Source organism: Coturnix japonica, chromosome 4 (assembly GCF_054131305.1).
Source record: "Coturnix japonica strain WE chromosome 4, WE-NBRP24, whole genome shotgun sequence".
Taxonomy (NCBI): Eukaryota; Metazoa; Chordata; class Aves; order Galliformes; family Phasianidae; genus Coturnix; species Coturnix japonica.
This window is the reverse complement of record NC_140666.1, coordinates 62,598,468-62,618,752: the sequence shown is the minus strand read 5'-3', so window position 1 is coordinate 62,618,752 and position 20,285 is coordinate 62,598,468. Positions and strand designations below refer to the sequence as shown.

Sequence of the window (20,285 nt, the reverse complement as noted above, 5' to 3'; positions counted from 1 at the left end):
CCTGGAGGATTTCCTTCAGCCTGTTCCCTTCCTTTCTGCTCCCTGCACCGGAGTCATGTGTGGATATCTGGGTGACTGCTGGACCATGAGGAGGAATGGCAGTGAAACTATTGCCTTTAAGAGCTATTAAAATGAAGAACAGAAGCACAGAGCTCCAAATCACTCTGATGAAGCTGCCTGGGAGCTCAAAAGGGCTTCCCGAATTCAATGGGAGCAAAACTGGGCTCGTGAGAAGGTGACCTGCTCCAGCTGGCTCTCACAGGCTTAGGCCCCACACTACTTAATGGAGGAGAAAATTGCATTTTTTATTAGATTATATTAAATATTTTCCAATAGCACTAGCTATATATCGCTTCCTCTCTGCTCTGGGTCTGCTCAGGAATGGAAAGCCAAGAGGTTATTAGCAGGATCTCTGGCACTCACCCCTACATTTCATTTTTTGGGCTACAACCTATCTACCCTTCAGCTAACGCATCGCAGAGCAAATATGTGCCGTGTTTTATGTAAATAGTAATAGGTTTGATTGCCTAAGTGTATCTTTTTTTTACACTTTCCAAGAGGGAAAGAGAACAAATGTTTATCTACCCAAAGCCTGTAGTTTTTGACATCATTATTTTTTTGGCTTATTTTTCTCTGATACAGTCGTGCATCCCCATTGACGACCAAATGCTTTCCCTTGGAAATGGATTTACTGCTCAGTGGCCACAATTATTCTAGCAGCACACCCTGGAAAGCCTTTTTAGTGTCTAAAATGAGGGGTTTATTTTTCCTGGTGAGGCAAAGCAGGCTCCTGTTCTGGGGAGGCCGCCAGATTAGGAGTAATCAGTAAGGTTAATGAGCCAGATACTAATCATTTGTATTCCTTTGGAGTTGCTCCATCGCCTCAAATGACTCGAGGTGCAGGGGAAGTTTCAATTAATTAACCCAGGGCCTCCCTTCCCCCTCCACCTCTACCATGGAAAGCCCAGAGGACCTCTGTCCCCACCTGATGCCCTGAATCCCTCCCAGAGAAGAAACAGCAGGGAAAGCTTTGGGTGTGAGGATGGATGGTGTGGGAAGGACTGATGCAGGTGGGTAAGGACGATGTCAGGGTATAAGGAGCTATGGCTGTGGGGTGGTGGTGATACCTCCTGCATGCTTTATCTTCATGGCTTTTGCTCTGGGTTTTCTTTTTTTTCTCTTGTTAAAATGGCTTGCTTCTACTGGAGCAGAAAACAGCTGCTTGGATTTCCCAGTAATGCAGCTTTGCTTCTGAAAATTTTTGGGTGTTTTCCCCCCATCAGGGAAGAGGAAATTAAGTGGTTTATCTGGGCTGATTTAACTCTCTCTGATCTGCTCTTGAAAGTGTCCTCGTCTAAAGAGGGTGATGTGCTTTCCTTTTAGCAACACACGGAGCCCCAACCCCCACTAATGCCATGAATTTCTCAGGTGCAAACCGATAAGAGAAATACTTATAGTGTCTGTAATGCAGTGGAGTGGCAAATGACTTCATTAAGTCTGTAGTGATAATTAGATTAATCAGCTGAAGTGCAGCTCAGTGCAGCACACTTCAGATGTGTGTGACATGGCAGGGGCCACTGCCACCAGCTGGGAAATCGTCCTCAGCCCCATGCATCCTCACCCAGGGGCTCAAGCAAGGTGTCTTCCTGCTCCTTCTGCTCTTTGCAATTAATTCCCTGCTTTAATTAATTCCCTGATGCCATCAATGAGGCCAGGCTGAGCTTCTGGGAGGAAATCACATCTTAGCTGTGGTTTGAGCTGTGGAAAAATGTTCTATTCTCCCCTAGAGCCCCACTGACCTCTCTGACTGAAACCCCACTGAGCTGAGTGTCTGCTCTGGGTGCGTGGTGTTCCTGAGCCCCACCAGGGAACAGTGTGATTCTCACTGTTGAGTTTCTCTTGTAGGGGAAAAAAAACATAGAACAGCAAACAGTGTTCTTCTGTTTGAAACCAGACTCAAAAGGAAATATGCTGCTTTGAGAGCATCTTTTCCCTGGCCGGCTGAGACAGATGCCCTTCTTCTGAGCAAGGACTAACAGGGTTGCTTTATGTTGATATTCAGGTCTTTGTGAAACGTCTTCGGTATCAGACATCACAACTGCGTCAGCATGCCAATGCAAGTGTTTTGACCTCCCACATCTATATCATCTTTTATTTTTTATCTGTGTTTAATTTTATTTCATTTTTTAATTGAGCAGTGTGAGAGACAGACAGTGTATATAATACTCATGGCTCTTGAGGACTTGCAGAGTTCCTGGCTTGCAGCACCTCCACTTGAATTTAGCTTGCTGGAGTCAGGCCACTGTAGACTACCTTGGGTTTTAATTCCATGATGGTTTTATTGCCAAATAATGCATTTGAACATGGTACTGCTTGTGGAGGTTGTCTGCTGCCCTTCTGTGAGATGGCAGCCTCCTCTGCTGTCATCTCATCTTTCTAGTTCTGTGATGGCAGTCACTTGCTGGTGTAGTAGAACCTGAGTGATGGGGCTGAGTGAAGAAGAGGGAGGGATGTACATCTTGGAAATGGTTTCAGAAAGCTTCTTTCTGGTTACTCCCCACATCATGTAAGAAGGGAAATGTGTGTGTCTATGTCATTGTTGCTTATTTTATCTTTTTCCCTCTGAAAAGGTGAGCTGTGTAACTGTGTTGCTGCTATTGCACAAGCACACTGTGGGCACACAACCTGGGAACAGCTGAAAATGCTGAACAGACAAAGCATCCTAAGTCAGTTGTTAATCCTGCTTTATAAAATAATGTAAATAATTTAGTCATGGACTTAAGTACTGTTCTACACTGAGGCTTCAGGACAGAAACTGCTGGATTCTGTTCTTGTGATCAAAACCTTCTTATCTTAACCAGATTTCTATCAGAGCTTGGGCAAACCTCTGACATTGCATTTGGAAGTCTTTCACAAAGATTCCATTGGCAGTAACCCAGACACCAGCATGCATTTTGGGAAACAAATGAGCGTAAACCAGCACTATATGGGAATTATATGGGAGAGGGGGAAATCAGCCAACAGGGGGGTTGGAACTGGATAATCTTCCAACCCAAACCATTCTGTGATTCTATGATACAGCTTCTTTTAAGGCAGACAGCCATGCCAAGGTGAGATATAAATGGAGGGTAGCCAGCAAGAGACAGCCACAGCAAATACTTTGATGTCCAGCTATTCATTCTGGAGAAAAATTGACAGCAAAGGGGATCTGGTCAGTGTTAAGTTCCAGCAGCACGTTCTAATGCTGTTGATCTGACTTCTTGCTGCCACTCAATTAAACAGCTGTTTTACAAGGAGCAGCAGATACCCCAGTGGGATGCTGCTGTCCCGCTCTTGATATGTCTTCTGAACACTAAGCCTGGTTTTCAGTAGCATCTAGGCACTAACCTTTCACTAAGTATTAACTTAATTCTGGACTCATTTGGAAGCTTCAGGAGACCTCGTGGCAATCAGCCTCTCAGGTTACTGCAGCATGGCATGGAAGAAAGAAATGTTTCCTTGTAGATTTTCACTGCATGCTCCTCACTTCAATGAGAGGTACTGACTGATCATTTTGGACAGTAAGCAAGGATTGTCTTTTAGATACAGGTGAAGAAGTTGCAATTATGTGCCTCTCTTCCCTGAAGAATTTAGCAGGATTCTACTAAGGACAAGAGGAATAGCTTTATGTTGCACCAGAGGAAGTTCAAGTTACATTTTAGGAATAACTTCTTCTCTGAAAGAGTGGTGAGATATTGGAAAAGGCTGCCCACAGATGTGGTAGAGTCACTGTCCTTGGAGGTGTTCAAGTAACATGGAGATGTGGCAGTGAGGGATATGGTTTAGTGGACAAGGGGGTGATGGATTAACAGTTGGACTAGATATCCTGGGCGTTCTTTCCAACCTTAATGATTCTATGATTCTACCTCTTTATGGAGGAGACATGAATAATGTGTTAGCATTTTAATGTTCACTCAGCATCAAAAGACACACACAGTAAAGCCAGCAGATTAATCATTTTTCCCCTACTGAAGGTCCTGCCTCCTTCCCCCAATATCTGGGATTTCCCGAAGATCTCAACTCACCACCTTCTCCATCTCACAGTGCTCTTTCAAAAGGATCAAAAGAAACCTGAGAAGTCTGAGAATTATGTTTGTTCACGTCTGTACAGTGCTAAGATGTAAATTTGTTGTGGGTTTTTGTTTTTGTTTTTTTCCCCTAATTAACAGAACTTAAAAGCAATGTTTTGTAAAGTGATCTCTATGGTTGGTGGTGAAAATGGGACTGTTAAGTCCCATATGGATTGGATAGTGGGTCAGCAGCCATGTGTGAGTGCTATTCTGGATCTCATGTTTGTCTCTGCCTTAAAATAAATTAAATCTCTCTCTATTGCTGTTGGTAAGCAGCCAAGAACAGCTGAGCTGCGGTGTTCCCTGCGACAAGCTGTGTGTGCTGTACGTGGCTGGCTTTGCTCAATAACTCCTCAGCCTTGGGCTACAAGACTGAGGTGGGGATGGCTTCTCCGGCCACCAGTAATGACTGTTTCACATGGGATTACTTTATTGGTGGATCTGGCTATGGGATGCGGCATGGCCTTGTTTTGACCACTGTGTTTCTTCATGTGTGCCTTATAGGGGCTCATATTTTCACAGCTCCTTCTGCCTTTTTCTACATCAACTGTAAAACACAGAAATTACAAGAATCATGTCTTTCTGTAAGGAATTTAAAAGATATCCTGTAAAATACTGCTGCAGTTCTCCCAGTCTACTCCTTAGCCTGTGCACCAGAGTCCCATCTGGAGGTACCTGTAAGGCATTTTTCATATTGTGAATAATTCCCCTGTTACACACATGCTGCATCTCCTTTGCTGGCTCATGAAAACCACGAGCTCCAGCTAAATTTTGGTGGAGGGAAAGGAGCAGGATCAAATGTTTTTGGGTAATGAGTTGTATGTGCATTGAATATTTTCCTGATTATGGTTTTGGATAATTGGGGAAATTTTCAAAGTAATTAGAAGCCACTAAAGGGACATGACGCTGCTTCAAGTATTAAGCTCTGATTAACTGAAGTGTGGAAAATTCACACTGAAAAAAAACGTCAAAAACTTAGGGTACCACCTTCATACTAATTAAGCCATTACAGCACTCAGAGATTTGTAGCTTATGCAGCCAGAGATCATCTATTTGTAAGGAAACCTCAATGTCAGAGACTCTGCCATTGCCCTTGGGAAGTCACCAGTGGGGCTGCACTTCTCCCTACTCCTCTGCATCTGGCTTTTGACTTGGTCCTGCTCCAAGAAGATTGATTTTGTCTCACTCTGTCGCCTGTAGGAGTTTTCCCTTGGGTCTGTGAATCACCCTGGCTCCTTCATCAAGATGGGTGCCTTGGTTCCAGATCCACTCCTAAATAGCTGTTGGCATCATGAGACCACCAGGCTACTAGCACGGCCAGTGGAGCCTGAATTGAGGTAATATTTAACTGCAGAATCATTACGTGGCATCTGTAATTATGCAGATTTCTGTGTCTTTGTAATTGTGGTAATAAAAAGGGTAAAGAAAATTGGCCTTTGAATGCTCATCGAATGGGAAAGGTTTCTGCCCAGGGAAGTGGTAGAGTCGCTGTCTCTAGGGGTATTTAGGGGACAGATGGATGCAGCATTTAAGAACATGGTGTAGTGATGGACTTGCAATGTTAGGTAGGTGAATGGCAGTGTAAAGGGGCTTTGGCTCAGAGCTGCTGCACTCTGCACTGCATGTCAGCATATAGGGAAGGGATCAACAGTCCTAAGGATAAGCTGGGAAACTGTTGTAATGGGGGAGGGGGACAAAGGACATCTTCCCTCAGAAATATTTTCATTGCATCAGGGAAACTGAAATGATGTGAAACACTTTGGATTTTATTGGCAGGGCATCCCCTGTGCTGCAGTCCCTTGTGAGCTATGGGCATCCCCTGCACTAAAAGTCCTAAATTCTGTCTTGGAGTGGCTGCCAGTAAGTGTTCTAGGTAGAACACTGACAAAGCATAAGTGCAACGTTCATCTCACATTTGCCCTGCATTAATCATTTCCTAAATACTAAAGGAGCCATCCCATTGTGATTTTCCCTTTTTAATCTGCTGGCAGAGGTGATGTGAGTAATCGTACGTGATGAACTAGGAGTGGAATATAGAGCGGCCAGGTGCAGAACACAGAAAGAGCAGCCCTTTTGAAGCGTGCTGCTGGATACTTGCACCAAACCACTGGTTTTAGCCTCAGGAAGGCACCTGGTGAAGGTCCCAGAGAAAAATCACACAAGAAGGAAAGCCCTGGTGACAGCACCCCATGGATTTGCACATCTCATGTCCCAACAGCCCTGCTCTGGGCCCTTGGCAAGGTGGTTTCTGCCTAGCTTTGCATCAGAGCTGTTTCACCCCTTGTAACAACACAGCTCACTGGCAGGTGGGTGGGTGTGGGGTTTGTGTTGTAAGGAAAAGCAGAAAATCTCGAGGGTATGTATTTTTTTTTTTTCCCTACAAAGCTTTTGAAAGGTCACTGGGGACCCCTAATGTTCGCCTCTTGCAGAAGCACATACTTCAGGGCTGAAGCTGCAGATGCTGCTTTGGGCATCTGTGGGTTTGGTCACGTAGGTCACTCAGTGGTAAAATTACCTTAGTACTCTGAGGTGCAGAGATCCTCGTGCTCTGTTCCATACCAGGGTATCATCCATTCATGCCAGCAATCTTATAAAGGGGAAAAAAAAAGAAAAAAAAAAAAAAAAGGTTCATAAAGAGGGTTGTTTGGAAACATGTTTTGTAAGAGGCACTGAGAGAAATAACTCTAGGAGGTTGTAGGGATACCCCCTAGCCCTAAGATCAACTCAATCCCTGATCTCTGAGCATCACTCCTTCCAAAAAGGCTGTTAGCCTCTTCCCCAGCTCCACGGCATCGTTGTTTTTGCGAACAAATATCAAATCCAGCCAAATCCTCATGTAGAATGTAATGCTTGCAACAATAAGCTGCTCTTTTTCACACCTCCAGCCCCAAACCCAAGAAAAACAGCAAAACCTGCACTTTCTAAGTGGCTTCTAACACACTGGAAGTCAATTAGAGAGATTAAAACAGAGCTGCTAACCACAGGTCTTCATCACTGACACGATGCTGGACGTCTGTTCGGTGCGGTTCCCAAGTAAAAGTGCAGGGAGAGGAAAGGATTTTTTTTAAGCAGCCAAATTGCCTCTAATTAGCAACACAACCGTAGTCAAAACATAATGTGAGGATAATAAATTGATATTTGCATAATGGAAACGCTACCAAAATGTACTTCAAATAAGCTGAATTAGATTATAATTAGAGTTGTGTTTTGGGAAAGAAAATCCTCCTAATTGCCTCTGTATAGACAGTGCCAAGGAGGAGAGGGCTGCAGCAGCAGAGGCGTGGGGCACAGCTGGGGGGGGGATGTGGGAGAGGCTCCAAAGGCAGGGCAGCTGGCATTTATTCTCTTTCTTCCTTTTTTCCTTTTATTTTTCTCTTTATTTCCTCATTTACTTTCCTTTCCTTTTTAATTTTTCCTTCCCTTTTTCTTTTTTTCCTGTATCAGGTAGAACTTCTTCATGGAGAGGATGATCAGGCATTGGAACAGGCTGCCCAAGGAAGTGGTGGAGTTTCCACCCCTGGAGGTATTTAAGAGATGCATGGACATGGCACTGAGGGTCATGGTGTAGTGCTGAGGACTTGGTATTGTTAGCTGACAGTTGGACCTAATGATCTTACAGGTTCTTCCAACTTAAATGATCCTACGATTCTTTCACTTCTCTCTTCCTCTCCCTTTCTTCCTCTCCTGTTCCCCTCTGCTCCCCTCCTCCATTCTCTTGCCTTTTCTGCTTCTCCTTCCTTTCTTTATTAGTATTTTTCAAAACTTTTGTTTGTTTTCTGTCCTTTTTTTTCTCCTGTGCTTTTCTACCCAAACCACACGGAGGCCAAGAAGCATTACCTCCTCCCCCTGCCCCTTCCCCACCAGCTCAGCTGTACTGGGGCTGGCAGAACACTCCCAAAGCAGCTGCTGATGTTCATGGCTGATTTCCTACAGCCAAAAACTACAGCTGAGCTATTGGCACAAGGAAAAAAAAATGCTTTCAGCAAACAAGGATGAGATCAGGACCCCGTGGCTGGTTGGGTATTGGCAGCAAAACAAACCTGTGCTTTGGGTGGGTTTGCTGAAAGAAAATTAGGGGAAATTCAACCTGAAAAGCAATCTGAGTGGGAGAAACTTGTGCCTGTGGGGGAGGTGTTGTAAGGACCACAGTGTAAATGCTGTTTCTGTGTTTCATGGGAAACCTGAGGATGTGGTAAAGAACTGGTGAAGCACTGAGTTGTCATAGGTTGCTCCCACTTCAGTCAATCAGCAGCTTCTGTTGTTGCTCAAGCTTGCTCTTATTTCCCAGCTCTTAACAAAACACTGGAAGGCACTGGATGACAAGTCACCAGCTGATCGTATGAAGCAATGGGAACCAGCAAGGCATACTGCATACTGACCTGGGTATCCCCAGCAGCAGCACTACTGCCAGCAAAAATGTTGTATGGCTCTGCAGAGTGAATGTAATTTCTGTCAAATGAAGGTCTTCCCACAGTGATTTTGAACCGAGGCCACCTCAAGGACGAAGGCAGCTTCCATTAAGATGAATTATATTTCCCCAAAACTGGCATAGTAATGGTGAAGTTTTTAAGCAATGACAGCTGTTACGTGATGATTTTATTTATCTTAACCATAATACTTTTCTTAAACCACTGTTACTTACGTTACAGATGACATCACTCACACACATCATGCTGACTAATGACAACAAAGCTTCAGTCATGACCATCTGTTGCAACAAATAAGCAGAGCAAGAAATAGACACAATACAACCACAGCATCAAGCCCAGGTCAGCATCTGGATCTAACTTAATATCAGCAGATGAGTTGCTATGAGGTGTGATATCCAGCTCATAATTAGCTTTCAATAAAGGTGCAGAAGGCGGCAAAGCTGGTGCAGGTGTTCATGGCATCTTTCTGCTCTTCTGAATGTTCTCCAAAAGTTCCTGAGCTTCTCGGAGCCCATGGGCTGCAGCCACACCAAGGAGTTTCTCCACTTCCCTGAAGGACATGAAATCTTCATCAAGAAAAACTAGGAGTTTGGGGTTGTTCCTATCTGACTTCTACTTAGCCAGGCTTCTATTAGAGAACCACCATTATTGGATCTGAAAGATTCTGTGGAATTCAGTAATTCAATTCAGAAAATTATTTGGTTTTGTTTTGCTTTTCACTGTGATCTGAGCATGTATGTCTAATTACTGGTGATTTCCTTGACCTGACTGAACCAAAGCCACATGAAACTCTTGAAATACATATTTATTGTACAACCAAATACATGAGTCTATCTGATTAATATGCAACAGGGGATCAAAATGAAACATGACGGCTTCAGCTCACAGGGTTTTGCTTTTGTAGTTTGAAGACTGGAGTAAAAAAAAAAACTTCAAGCAAAATAAGTTTAAAAAGAAGTAGGAGTAGCACTGTGATGGAAACTCACTGATCACTTTTGCTTCAACTAGGAGTGGCCCCTGGATTAGCCATCTCAGTGACTGTGCAGAAAGCAGTCTCTGACTGTTCCTCCAGTTGGGCACACTGCAGAGCACAGGAATACTGGAGAGAGTGTCCAAGCCTTTGTGGCTAACAGGGCACTGGTGGCCAACACAAGGGCTTACAGTCTGCTTTCTATGAGCAGAGCTGACAACACAACAGTCAGACCTCAAAAATGCCGATGCAGCTGCATTCATGGGATGCCTACAGCACAGGGCTTCCTCCCAGGAGGAACCAGATCCTTATCTGCAGTGGGAAGGGGCAGGAGCAGCTGGGTTACCTTTCCTCCAGTGCCGCTGTCATGTTGCTCAGAGCTCCCAGTGCCAGGTTGAAGGAGGAGTGCGGGTGGCCCTGACCTGCTGCCTGCCTGAGGGAGGAGAGGAGGCAAGGAGCAGAAAATACAGAAGAAAAACAACATTTGAACATTTCCCTAGCAAGGTTGTACTGCCCCACACAGCATGCTCTCTCACTGTGGAGGTATTTTTCTCACTGTGGAGGCTGCCTGCGCCTCCCAGGGGATGGCCCAGTGACCCCAGAGATCATTGCCAGCTTTGTCCCTGTGCCTCAGTAGTCTTTTCCAGCAGAAAGCTGTGCCATCTCAGGAGTTATATTTTTGCAGCTCACCTGAACCAGTGCATGGCCAGCTCCTCATTTTTTTCCACTCCAGCACCTGAGATAAAGACAAGGCAGTGAAGCCACGGCGATGACATAAAACACAGAGGCCAAACCCAGCATGTAGAGCCACATTTGAGATTCACATGCACGGATATCCACCAACAGCAATGGTTACCTTGCAGATACCTCTGTCCCACAATGTGCTGGGCATGGGGGTATCCAAGGTGTGCGTAGGCCTGCGCCACATGGAAATGAAAGGCCTGGTAGCACAGTGGGATGCTGAGCAGCAGCAGGCTGGCCGCCAGCACAGCCAGCAGCTGCAAAACAGGAAATGTGAGCAGAGAAAGGAGCCAGGGACTGGCTACAGCAAATACTCATATGAGCTATAGAGCCTCATGAGCGTGTTCCCCAAAGAGAAATGCAGAAGGCCTCACACAACCGCAGAAAGTCAAAGCAACCTTTGATTCAGAGCCACTTCCAGCGTTCATTTAGTCTGACAGGAAACGTCCAGATTGAGTCCCAAGTTAATATCACCTCATTTTTCAGCAGTCCTCTTGAAGAAAAATAATTATAAGCTGGGCTGAAGGCGCAGGCCTAAAAGTATTAGGGAAGAACTATGCAAAGTTTCAGTGCAAACGTGCCCCAAAGGAATCCATGAGGATGGTGTGTGAACCAACAGCCACTGTTCATGCCTATTCCTGGAGTGCAGACAGATCTCAGTAGTCCAGCCCCCCTTATGCGCCCTTCCCAAACCAAAGAAAAACAAAGCCCACACTGCTTAAAGTGGAGTGAGCCACAGTTATGAGCACATAGCTCTGTCTCAGATAGCAAGAGCATTGAGAAGCTCTCAGCTTCCCATCCAAATTGCTTGCTGCCATCCCAAGCCCCACACTTACCTCCCAGGTGTTCCATGCCAAGCCAGGGTGCTGCCTGCACTGTGGGGAGGAATGTCCTCCATTGGTGCTGGTGCTGCCCCTTCCCACCCAATGACGCCGTATCAGGGGTCTGATGTCTGCCATAGCTCCCTATTGCCGGGGCCTGAGCACTGCCAGCTCCCTGTCCTCCCTCACAGCTCTGTCACAGGTCCCCTTGCCTGGCTTCACTCCTGATTTGTGGCCCAGCTGCTTGGCTGAGATAAGAGGGATGGACATACAGACTATGCAGCACTGAGTCAGAGACTGTTCTCCCACTGACACCTATTGAAGCCGCTGATATTTAACACTGAGCCCAACAGGATGGGTAAATCATTGTATTGGACAAAAGTTGATGAAGAAAGGAAAAATAATGTGTGGGTTTTTGGTGTTTTTTTTTCACCTGCTTTTCTTGTGAGAAGGAAAGCATTTAATGATCATTAGTGGTGTTGCTCAGCACTGCAAATGTTGGACAACTTGTTGTATCAATTGCATGATCTCCTCTGGTTCTGTCAAGTAAATAGGAGAAGATGTAGCCTCAGGTGAGGAAATTAGACAAGGTGCGGAACAATGCTATCCTGGGACTGATTAAAAGGAGTTTGGCCAGCAGCAGGATGAAGGAGGTTATTCTCCCTCTGTACTCTGAGCTGGTGGTGCCGCATCTTGAATGCTGTGTTCTGTTCTGGGCCCCTCAATTCAAGAAAGACAGGGATCTCCTAGAAAGAATACACTGACAGTCTGCAAAAATGATGAGGGGCTTGGAGCATCTCCTTTATGAGGAAAGGCTGAGGCCAAGGAGCGTCCAGCCTGGAAAAGACTGAGGGGATCTTATCAGTGCTTATAAATATCTAGTGGGTGGGAGTCAAGTGGATGGGGTCAGGTTCTTTCAGTGGTGCTCAGCAACAGAGCAAGGGGCAGTGGCAAAAAGCTGGAACATAGGAAGTTCCATACAAGCGTAGAATCATAGTATCACAGAATAACCTGGGTTGAAAAGGACCACAATGATCATCGAGTTTCAACCCACCCTGCTATCTGCACAGTCACCAGTCACCAGACCAGGCTGCCCAGAGCCACATCCAGCCTGGCCTTGAATGCCTCCAGAGATGGGGCATCCACAACCTCCTTGGGCAACCTGTTCCAGTGTGTCACCACCCTCTGAGTGAAAAACTTCCTCCTGATATGAGGATGTAAATCTCCTTCTCCGGAGATATTCAAAACCTGCCTGGAGGTTTTCCTACATAATTTACTCAAGGGAACCTGCTTTAGCAGAGGGGCTGGACTAGATGACCTGCAGGGATTCCTTCCAAAACCTACGAGTCTGTGATTCTGTGACCTTCTGACAACAAACTGTGTTTTGACTTCACAGCTAAAACACAAGGCACTACCTCCTGCGTGTTACAATTCCCACTCTAAAGCTCTAGTCAGTGTCATCTTCATTGGATGGCAGGTAGATGAGACCCATCTCTTGCAAGGGGCTGACCTTGCCTGGTTGCCTAACATTAAAAACCAAAAAGGTTTTTGTTTTTCTTTCCAAATTTACAGCAAGATGAGTCAGCTTAAAATTCTTACAGAAGAGGAAACCATTCACCCCTCTGCATTTGAGGTAACATTCTTATTTCTTGTGTTGTGCTGCCATCGTGGGGCCAATCTCAACTGCTCAGATAGAGCCACATTACAGTCAGATCCATCTCTATGCCCCTCATCCTCCTGATCGAAGTGCAAGGCATATTCACAGAATGTACATTGAATGGGAAGTTAATACCTGTACTGCAGGGTCAACTGCTTCTAAAACATGCCCTAAGAATGACTGAGGCTGAAGTGCCCTTATGTTCTCTTACCCATTTTGAGTTTTTAGCTACAATTCTTAGAATTTTATAATAAAGGAGAGAAAAAAAAATAGGAGGAAAAAAAACCAACAAAACACCAACTCAGGGAATGATTCTGCTTGGGAAAGAACTGATCTTTAGCTGCAGATCCATAATCTGGCAAAAGCAAACCACTGAGTCACTGTTACCATTGCTTATAAAGAAGTGCCTGTAATGGATTCATCCTGACTCCTGGTCCAGTTCCATCACATTGTGCTTTTATCTGCACAAAACAGGTCTTGGTGCTTGTAGTTCTTCATTGCAGGTGACTATTACTGGGAAAGTGTTATTACTAATTAACTGCACATTATCTATGCGAACCATGCTATTGTGCTGTAACACAGGTGCACTACAGGTTCTCATTTCAGCAGTGAGCTTGAGCCGCTTATCTACAAAAATCAGCTTATACCATGAGGAAAAAATGAATTGGGCTGTCAGTGAAAAACCAGCGATGGCCGTATTATCTGCCTCTGACCAGCACAGACATGATAATCACTCTTCTCTGTTGTGACTTTGGCACAGAGAGAACAAGGGGCAGCTGCAACAGATGAGCATTTTGATTGAAAACTAGAAGTCTGTCATGCTCAGGAGAGCACTACTTTCATATGTTTTTCACATCAAAAGTTTTTCTAGTCACATTGTTTCTCTTTTCCTCTTTGCTGCTCTGTCTGGAAGTGCTTTGATGCTTCCCTTCAGTTGAAAGATGGACACTGAAGATCTCAGTGATGATCTTTTCAGTGACCTAACTAACTGAAGAAACATGTAATCATTGAAAGAATGATGGAGGAAGGTTATTATACCAAAATAGGCCATGCTCCTAGCATGTTGCCAATTCAAACCAAACACCTTGACTTTACCACAGCACACAGAGCCTCTGTCTTGGAGTCTTGGTGGCCGTTTTGCCTCAGGGAAGTTTTCCAGGCTTCTCTATAGGGAAAATAAATTGCTACAGCCACACCGATAAAATTGGCACGTGACTAATTGAAGTGTCCTCTGGGCATCAGTAGCACAGGACAAATTGGATCCACTCTGAGAGTTCGCCAACTTGAATGTTGTTAGAGCAGTGCACACATATGGCTTTACAGGAAAAAAAAACAGTATAAATATCACTTATCTCTGGATGGAGCTCAAATACAGGAAGTGGGGAGGATCAGTCCTCCCACTGCAGGGAGGAGCGAGGCACACAGCAATGAGGCCTTCTGCACAGGGCAATGGGAAGAGTGGGCAAGGACTTGTAGCTGGCACTGTATCTGGCAAGCTCTCACTTTGTTTTGCCTAAATCTCTGGAGCTTCCTTTCACAGTTGTCTAAATATGTACAAGATAAAAATTTATTCAGACCAGACATCACAGCACTATTAATAGCAGATACAAGAGTGTACAATGAGCACAAGCTGGAGCTCACGTCTCTCCAGTAATCAGCATGCACGTGTTGTCTGCCGATCTATTATAGAGACATGTGAAGCCATTTCCAGATACCAGATTAATAAATGTATCTGTTAGAACAAACAACTGCCCCCATTCATCATCACACACAGCATGACAGTGCTACCAGAACACAGACAATGGCCTGACAGTGTGGAGACCTAAGGGAAACTGTCCTTTAAAACACAGCCATGGGCACTGGTGCTGATTCTTCATCCATTTAAAACTGGCAACTAGTTTTGCCTGGAGGTCACAGCCTTATTAAGTACCCAGACTATGCCAAAATAAAAAACACTTCCTGATTTGCTCTAGCTGGATGCTACCAACTAGAAATGCCAGAAAACAGAACTGAAAACTCATACGGTAAGCAAAAACTATGTCTACTGTGTACTTTCCAAATAGAGGAAAATGAATCCTGCAAGTGGTCCAATCTGATCTGAGAGACCTAGCAATGTTAACTGGACCAATAAAGACCAATTACTCTTCCCCACTTAGGACATGCATCTTCCCAACACCAGAAGGTTACGTTATAAAAGCTGGACAACATGTGTGGGGCAGTGTCTGCATCAGGAAGGTGGATGTGGTAAGAGCTTCCTTTGCGCACGTAGAATTGAGGTGGGAGTTATTTGCATTCATAACTGGGTCTAGGTTGCTTTGGGGTTATGCTGGGGTATCTGAGTCAGTTTTTATCTCTTTTTAACTATAAAGAGTGAGTTTAGACTGTGGGGCTGGCATGAAGTTATCTGAGGTGAGTCTCAAGTACTTGACACTTCCCTAATCCTCTATAAACTGCATTCAGTACCTTTATGTTAGCTTAATAATACCCACCCTGGTGCATGCTAAAAGGAGTCACATTTACTACCAGCAAACTTGGGTAAAGTAAATCCTCTGGTGTCGTGCTTCCTTTCCCATGCAACCCAAGCTGCCTGGAGTGGCCGACAGCATGCAGCCACAAGCTGATAGGGATGGAGGTCTGTGGTAGGGATCACCTCTACCTGGTAGGCGACAGTTTCTTCTCTCTCCTTTCTAGCAAATTATTGGAGAGTAACCAGGGAGAAAATCAGTCTTCTCCTACATCCCTGTTACCAGAGGGTTGCATCGCTCAGAACTTAGCTTCTCTTCCCCTAAGGGTAAATCAGTCCTTGCTAGAGGACTTGGGACAGAATCCATTTTTAAAACAGCAAGTGGAATGGAATCTTGACTTCTGCAGGCTTCAATAAAATCTTGGTTTATATTTGTACACTTAAGAAAAAAACAAACCTTTTTTCTTCTTGCTTGCTGAAGGACAGCATAAACAACTAATGCTTCAAATAGAGTCACCAGACAGTTACATAAAAATAAGATCCTGTATGTATGTAGGAGTGCCACTCTCACGTTGGCTCTGCCTCTTTGTGCTCTGCTGCTCTGCCTGGAATTAGGTTTCTACCCTGCAGCAGCAGAAGTTATCACAAAATGCCTGAGCCACAACGGATGGTGAAGACACAGACAAGGCCTCAGGCAGCATGGAGCTCAAACATGACTGAAGGAAAATGGAAAGTTGTGTCAGGAAGAGTAGCCCCAGTTTGTGCTGTCAGCTCTATCATTTCCCATAAATGTCTGTCTGTCTGCTGGAGAGATCCTTGTGTTTGCGACTCTTCCTTGTACAGCTGTTACAGTGGGTCCAGAGGAGGCCACAAAGATGATCAGAGCTGAAACACTTCTATGAAGACAGGCTGAGAATGAGAGTCTTGTTCATCCTAGAGAAGGCTCAGGGGAGACCTCATAGCAACCTTCCATTACTTAAAGGGAGCTTATCAGCAGGACCAAGATCAATCTTTTACATGGGCAGATAGTGAAAGGACGAGAGGGAACAGTTTTAAACTAAAAAGCAGGAGGTTTAAATTAGGTGTCAGGGAAACTTTTCACTGAGAGGGCGGTGAGGTGCTGGAACAGGCTGGCCACAGAAGCTGTGGAACTCCCATCTCGGTGTGTTCAAGGCCAGGTTCACTGGGTCCTTGGGCAACCCGAACTAGTGCCTGATTTAGTGGCTGGCAATCCTGCCCATGGCAGGGGGTTGGAACTAGGCTGTCCCTGAGGTGCCTTCTGACTCAAGCCATTCTATGATTCTATGATATGATTCATTGAATACTGAGGTAGAGTGGTGGTTTTGTAAATAGATTGGTATAGTCATGGCAGGTTGAACTTTCAAGGAGACAACTGGCTTTGACATACAAGGATTCCTCTGAGATGCTCGCAGATGAATCGGGTATCCCTGGGATCTATGGTATAGTGGGATGGCACAGCTAATGGTCAGTACTGCAGAACTGCAGGAGGCAGATCAACCAAGAGCCCCTGTGAATGAGCTGAACGGGTAGAACGCCTTTTTCTGAAGTGAAAAAAATGCTGATGGCGTACTGTAAATGTTATCTGAAATAACATGGGGGCAAGATGTCTTGTCAGGGAAACACAGACATGGACCTGAGTGCCCTGTCAATGCACTGCATTGTCGCAGTCAAGAAGAGACCTGAATTTGCTTCGTGGACCAAGACCAGGAGGTGTGAGGTGGGGCTGCCCTCAATACCGTGTGCCTCTTAAGATGGAGGTAAAAATAAAACCCAGTGCATGCGTGTGTCGATGCCATGAGGGCACCTCTCCCCCCCCGGCCCCTACAGCCACTGGATGTGACACACAAAGGGTGGCTGCCAGCCGTGGCAGCGTGACAGCACACATGTCTTTAGAAGCAACTGGTCTGTGCCAGCTGGGGCTGATTCCCAGGCAGGTTACGGCCCCACAGCCGTGTCCCCGACGCGTGTGATGGCGGCTCGCTCCCGTCCCCGCTCCCGGGGCTGTGGGCGCCGCTCCCGGTCCCGCCCCTGCAGCGCCTCCCCCCACCGAGGAGCCTGTCCCTTTAAATGGGGGCGGGGCCTCCCCGGCTGCGACATGGCGCGCGGCCGGCACCGCCCCGTGCCGCCATTGGTTGTCGCTGGGGCAGAGCGCCGTGCCTCCGCCCGCAGCCATTGGCTGGCGGCGAGGCCGGGGTTCCCGGATGCGGGCGGCTCGGCGGTTATAAAGCGCCGGGGGAAGGCGGGAGCGGCCGCAGTTTGAATCGCGGCGGGTCGGGGCTGGTCGGTTCCGTCGTCCGGACTCGGTGTTTGCGGGGCGCTCTTTTCCTCCTGTTTATCGCTGCGCGGCGGGCCGAATCGCGATGGTGAGGAGTCGCGGGGCGGGGTTGGGGCTGCTGGGCCGGGTGGAGGCCGCGATGGCGGAGGTTGAGGGACGGTGACCGTTAGATGAAGGGGGAGGGGAGGGGAGCGCAGGCCGGTGGGCCGTGCCGCCACGGGTGTGTTTGTGGCCGGTAGGCGGCGGAAAGGGGCGATGGGGGGAGACGGGGGGGAGGAGGGCGGCGGGGAGGCGAGGCGCACGCGCAATGCTGCCGACGGGGACGGGGGGGCTGCGCATGCGCAGAGCGAGCGGCCGCGCTGCTGAGTGTGGCGGGCAGTGCGCAGGCGCAGCATCATGAGTGGGGGGGGTTGGGGCGAAGCGTGGCGCATGCGCAGTACGGTCGTGCTGCTACCGCGCGGCTCCGCGGCCCTGGAGTGAGGTTGGGGGTGGGGGAGCGGCGGGAGTCAGCTCACGAGTGTGGTTTCGTCAGGCTGGTGGCAAAGCCGGGAAGGACTCCGGGAAGACCAAGACTAAAGCGGTGTCACGGTCTCAGCGGGCTGGGCTGCAGGTGAGAGGAGTGGGGCGTGGGCGAAGGGGAGGCGGGATAGTTTGTGTATCCTGGGCGTGCTGTGTGAATCCTGCAGTATTGTGTTATCTGAAGGAGTGTAAGGAGCTGTCTGGCTTGATCCTGTGCTTTTAGACCTATTACAAACTTCTGTGGCTGGGATAAGAGAACTGTCTCAGGCTTTTGCTGCTGCAAGGGGTGGTAAAGTTGGGATCCAGCTGTAAGAGTGAGCTGCCCGGTGCTGCAATAGCATTCTGTACTGGGGCATTTCTGCCATGTGCTTTGCAGCAGTGGGCTTCTTTCCATATGTCTGTGGTCAAGCTTTGCTTTACTCATGTTATTCTTGCAGTTCCCTGTAGGCCGCATCCATAGGCACCTGAAGTCCAGGACTACCAGCCATGGGCGTGTTGGAGCAACAGCTGCTGTGTATAGTGCTGCCATCCTGGAGTACTTGACAGCTGAGGTAAAGCCCCTGGGAGCAGCGTGTGCAGGGTAATAACTCCACAATGACAGGCTGAAACTGAACTGTGAGCTCTTCATACGTTTTGAGCAGGTCCAAGTGTCTGCTTCCTCAGTGAAATACATGCAGCTGTTTTACCTGTCTAAAATACAGGATAAAAGTCCACAATTTAGAAGAGGCACAGAAATGTGAAGCATTTAATGTGCATTGCAACACTTCATATCTGCTGTAAAACACTGTTCTTGGATAGAACTAAATCCAAAGCTCCAAAGAAGGAACCCTTTAGAAAGCATTGTGTGCTGTCTCACCAGCACATTTGGGTAGAGAATAGCTAAGTCTATGCGTGTGGTAGCATTTGATATATCTGACTTGCTTCAAAAATGCCTTTGTCTTCAGGTTCTTGAGCTGGCAGGAAATGCATCCAAAGACTTGAAGGTGAAGCGTATCACTCCCCGTCACTTGCAGCTTGCAATTAGAGGAGATGAAGAATTGGACTCGCTCATTAAGGCAACAATTGCTGGTGGTGGTACGTAAATCTCAGCAATGTTTGTGGCAATAAGTCTGACAGATAAAGAGGGAGCTTAATCTGACCTTTTTTAAGTGTGGGAGATGGTAAAACTGAAGAGAACTAACATTGTTTTAATTGTTTCTCCTTAGGTGTAATACCACATATCCACAAATCTCTCATTGGAAAGAAAGGACAACAGAAAACAGTCTAAAGGATCCCAGGTTCCCTTGTTATCTCAGGACTCTAAGTACTTATTGTCCAGTGTTGGTGATTCCAGTGGACTGTATCTGTGAAACACAGTTTGGCCTTTTTGTAACTTTCAGAAGCCGAGGCTCGCTTGAGCTTTCTCAAGAAACCAAATTTCTGCATTGAAGTCTTAACCGTATTTAAGTGTTACCATGGCTTCAAAGAAGCTATTGTATTTGCGGTGGGTTCGGATTGAGATGACTGTTTTTAGATTGGTTCGACTAAGTAAGTAAATGGCATTTGACGAAGTAAATGAAATGGTTGGTTTTGTACAGACTTTTCATCCACTAGAGTGGAAATATTCAATAAATGGTATATGAACACTGATGTGTCGTGCCCATTAACTATACAATAGTCTACCTCAGTCACGTAGCTCTTGAGCAGTTCTAATAACTGTGGTCCTGGGAGCTGTACTTGGAATATCCATAACAATATTCCTAGATAAATACCTTGGTAAATATCATCTAATGTGTCTTTGAGCAAGAATTGCTCTAGTTCAAGTTAGCAGAATGGAGTCTGGGATACACATCCATTCTTTGGCTGTGAGGCCTCTGCTGTTGGAGGGCAGCTCTGCTTGGTGGCCATTGTGTGTGTGTGGGTATCCCTCAATGAGGAGGAAGGTGAGCTGACCGCATAGTGGTTGATGTGCTACTTCAGCCCATTGCTTTTCTAAGTTCTGTTATTCTGCTCTTACGGTGTCTGGGTGCTGAACTGCACCTGTTGAGTTTCAGGATGGGGTTGTGGTTTACTACACGAGCAGCAGTCTTGAAGTATATCAAAAGGACTTTTAGTGCACCTCCTTTAGCTCTTCAGATTCATGACTTAGAGCAGGCTGCTGTCATGAAGATGCTCCTCTTTGCAGAGGTTGCATTCCAGCATTGAGGGCTGTGAGCTTTGTGTGTTCACCAGCAGTGCATTGCTTCCACCAGCCCTGCTGGATGGAGCAGGCTCCTGGCGTTTCGCAGCAGGGCCGTGG

At 46.5% G+C, this 20,285-nt stretch overlaps 1 protein-coding gene, 1 long non-coding RNA gene and 1 pseudogene across 3 annotated transcripts; 2 read left to right on the top strand and 1 right to left on the bottom strand.

Moving 5' to 3' along the window:
- The first annotated feature begins 5,349 nt into the window (after positions 1-5,349).
- LOC146761101 (uncharacterized) lies at positions 5,350-8,693 on the top strand. Its single transcript, XR_014945950.1, has 3 exons — positions 5,350-5,446; positions 7,554-7,632; positions 8,398-8,693. It is a non-coding gene; the product is annotated as an uncharacterized LOC146761101 (long non-coding RNA).
- On the bottom strand, positions 8,684-11,426 carry LOC107313626 (uncharacterized; annotated as a pseudogene). Its single transcript, XR_014945949.1, has 5 exons — positions 11,087-11,426; positions 10,366-10,507; positions 10,200-10,245; positions 9,856-9,942; positions 8,684-9,089 (listed from the first exon to the last, which is right to left on the bottom strand). The product of XR_014945949.1 is annotated as an uncharacterized LOC107313626 (transcript).
- A 6,038-nt stretch (positions 11,427-17,464) lies between these two features.
- On the top strand, positions 17,465-19,636 carry H2AZ1 (H2A.Z variant histone 1). The gene is made up of 5 exons (XM_015862089.3): positions 17,465-17,576; positions 18,021-18,098; positions 18,445-18,558; positions 18,952-19,081; positions 19,213-19,636. Exons 1-5 carry the CDS (start codon positions 17,574-17,576, stop codon positions 19,272-19,274), a joined length of 387 nt encoding a protein of 128 aa, XP_015717575.1. The 5' UTR covers positions 17,465-17,573; the 3' UTR covers positions 19,275-19,636.
- Positions 19,637-20,285: the final 649 nt, after the last annotated feature.

Excerpts from the sequence above, each read along its gene's own strand:
- H2AZ1 (XM_015862089.3), top strand. Across the intron at positions 18,099-18,444 it reads CTCAGCGGGCTGGGCTGCAG|TTCCCTGTAGGCCGCATCCA; the intron begins GTGAGAGGAGTG and ends TTATTCTTGCAG. Across the intron at positions 19,082-19,212 it reads GGCAACAATTGCTGGTGGTG|GTGTAATACCACATATCCAC; the intron begins GTACGTAAATCT and ends GTTTCTCCTTAG.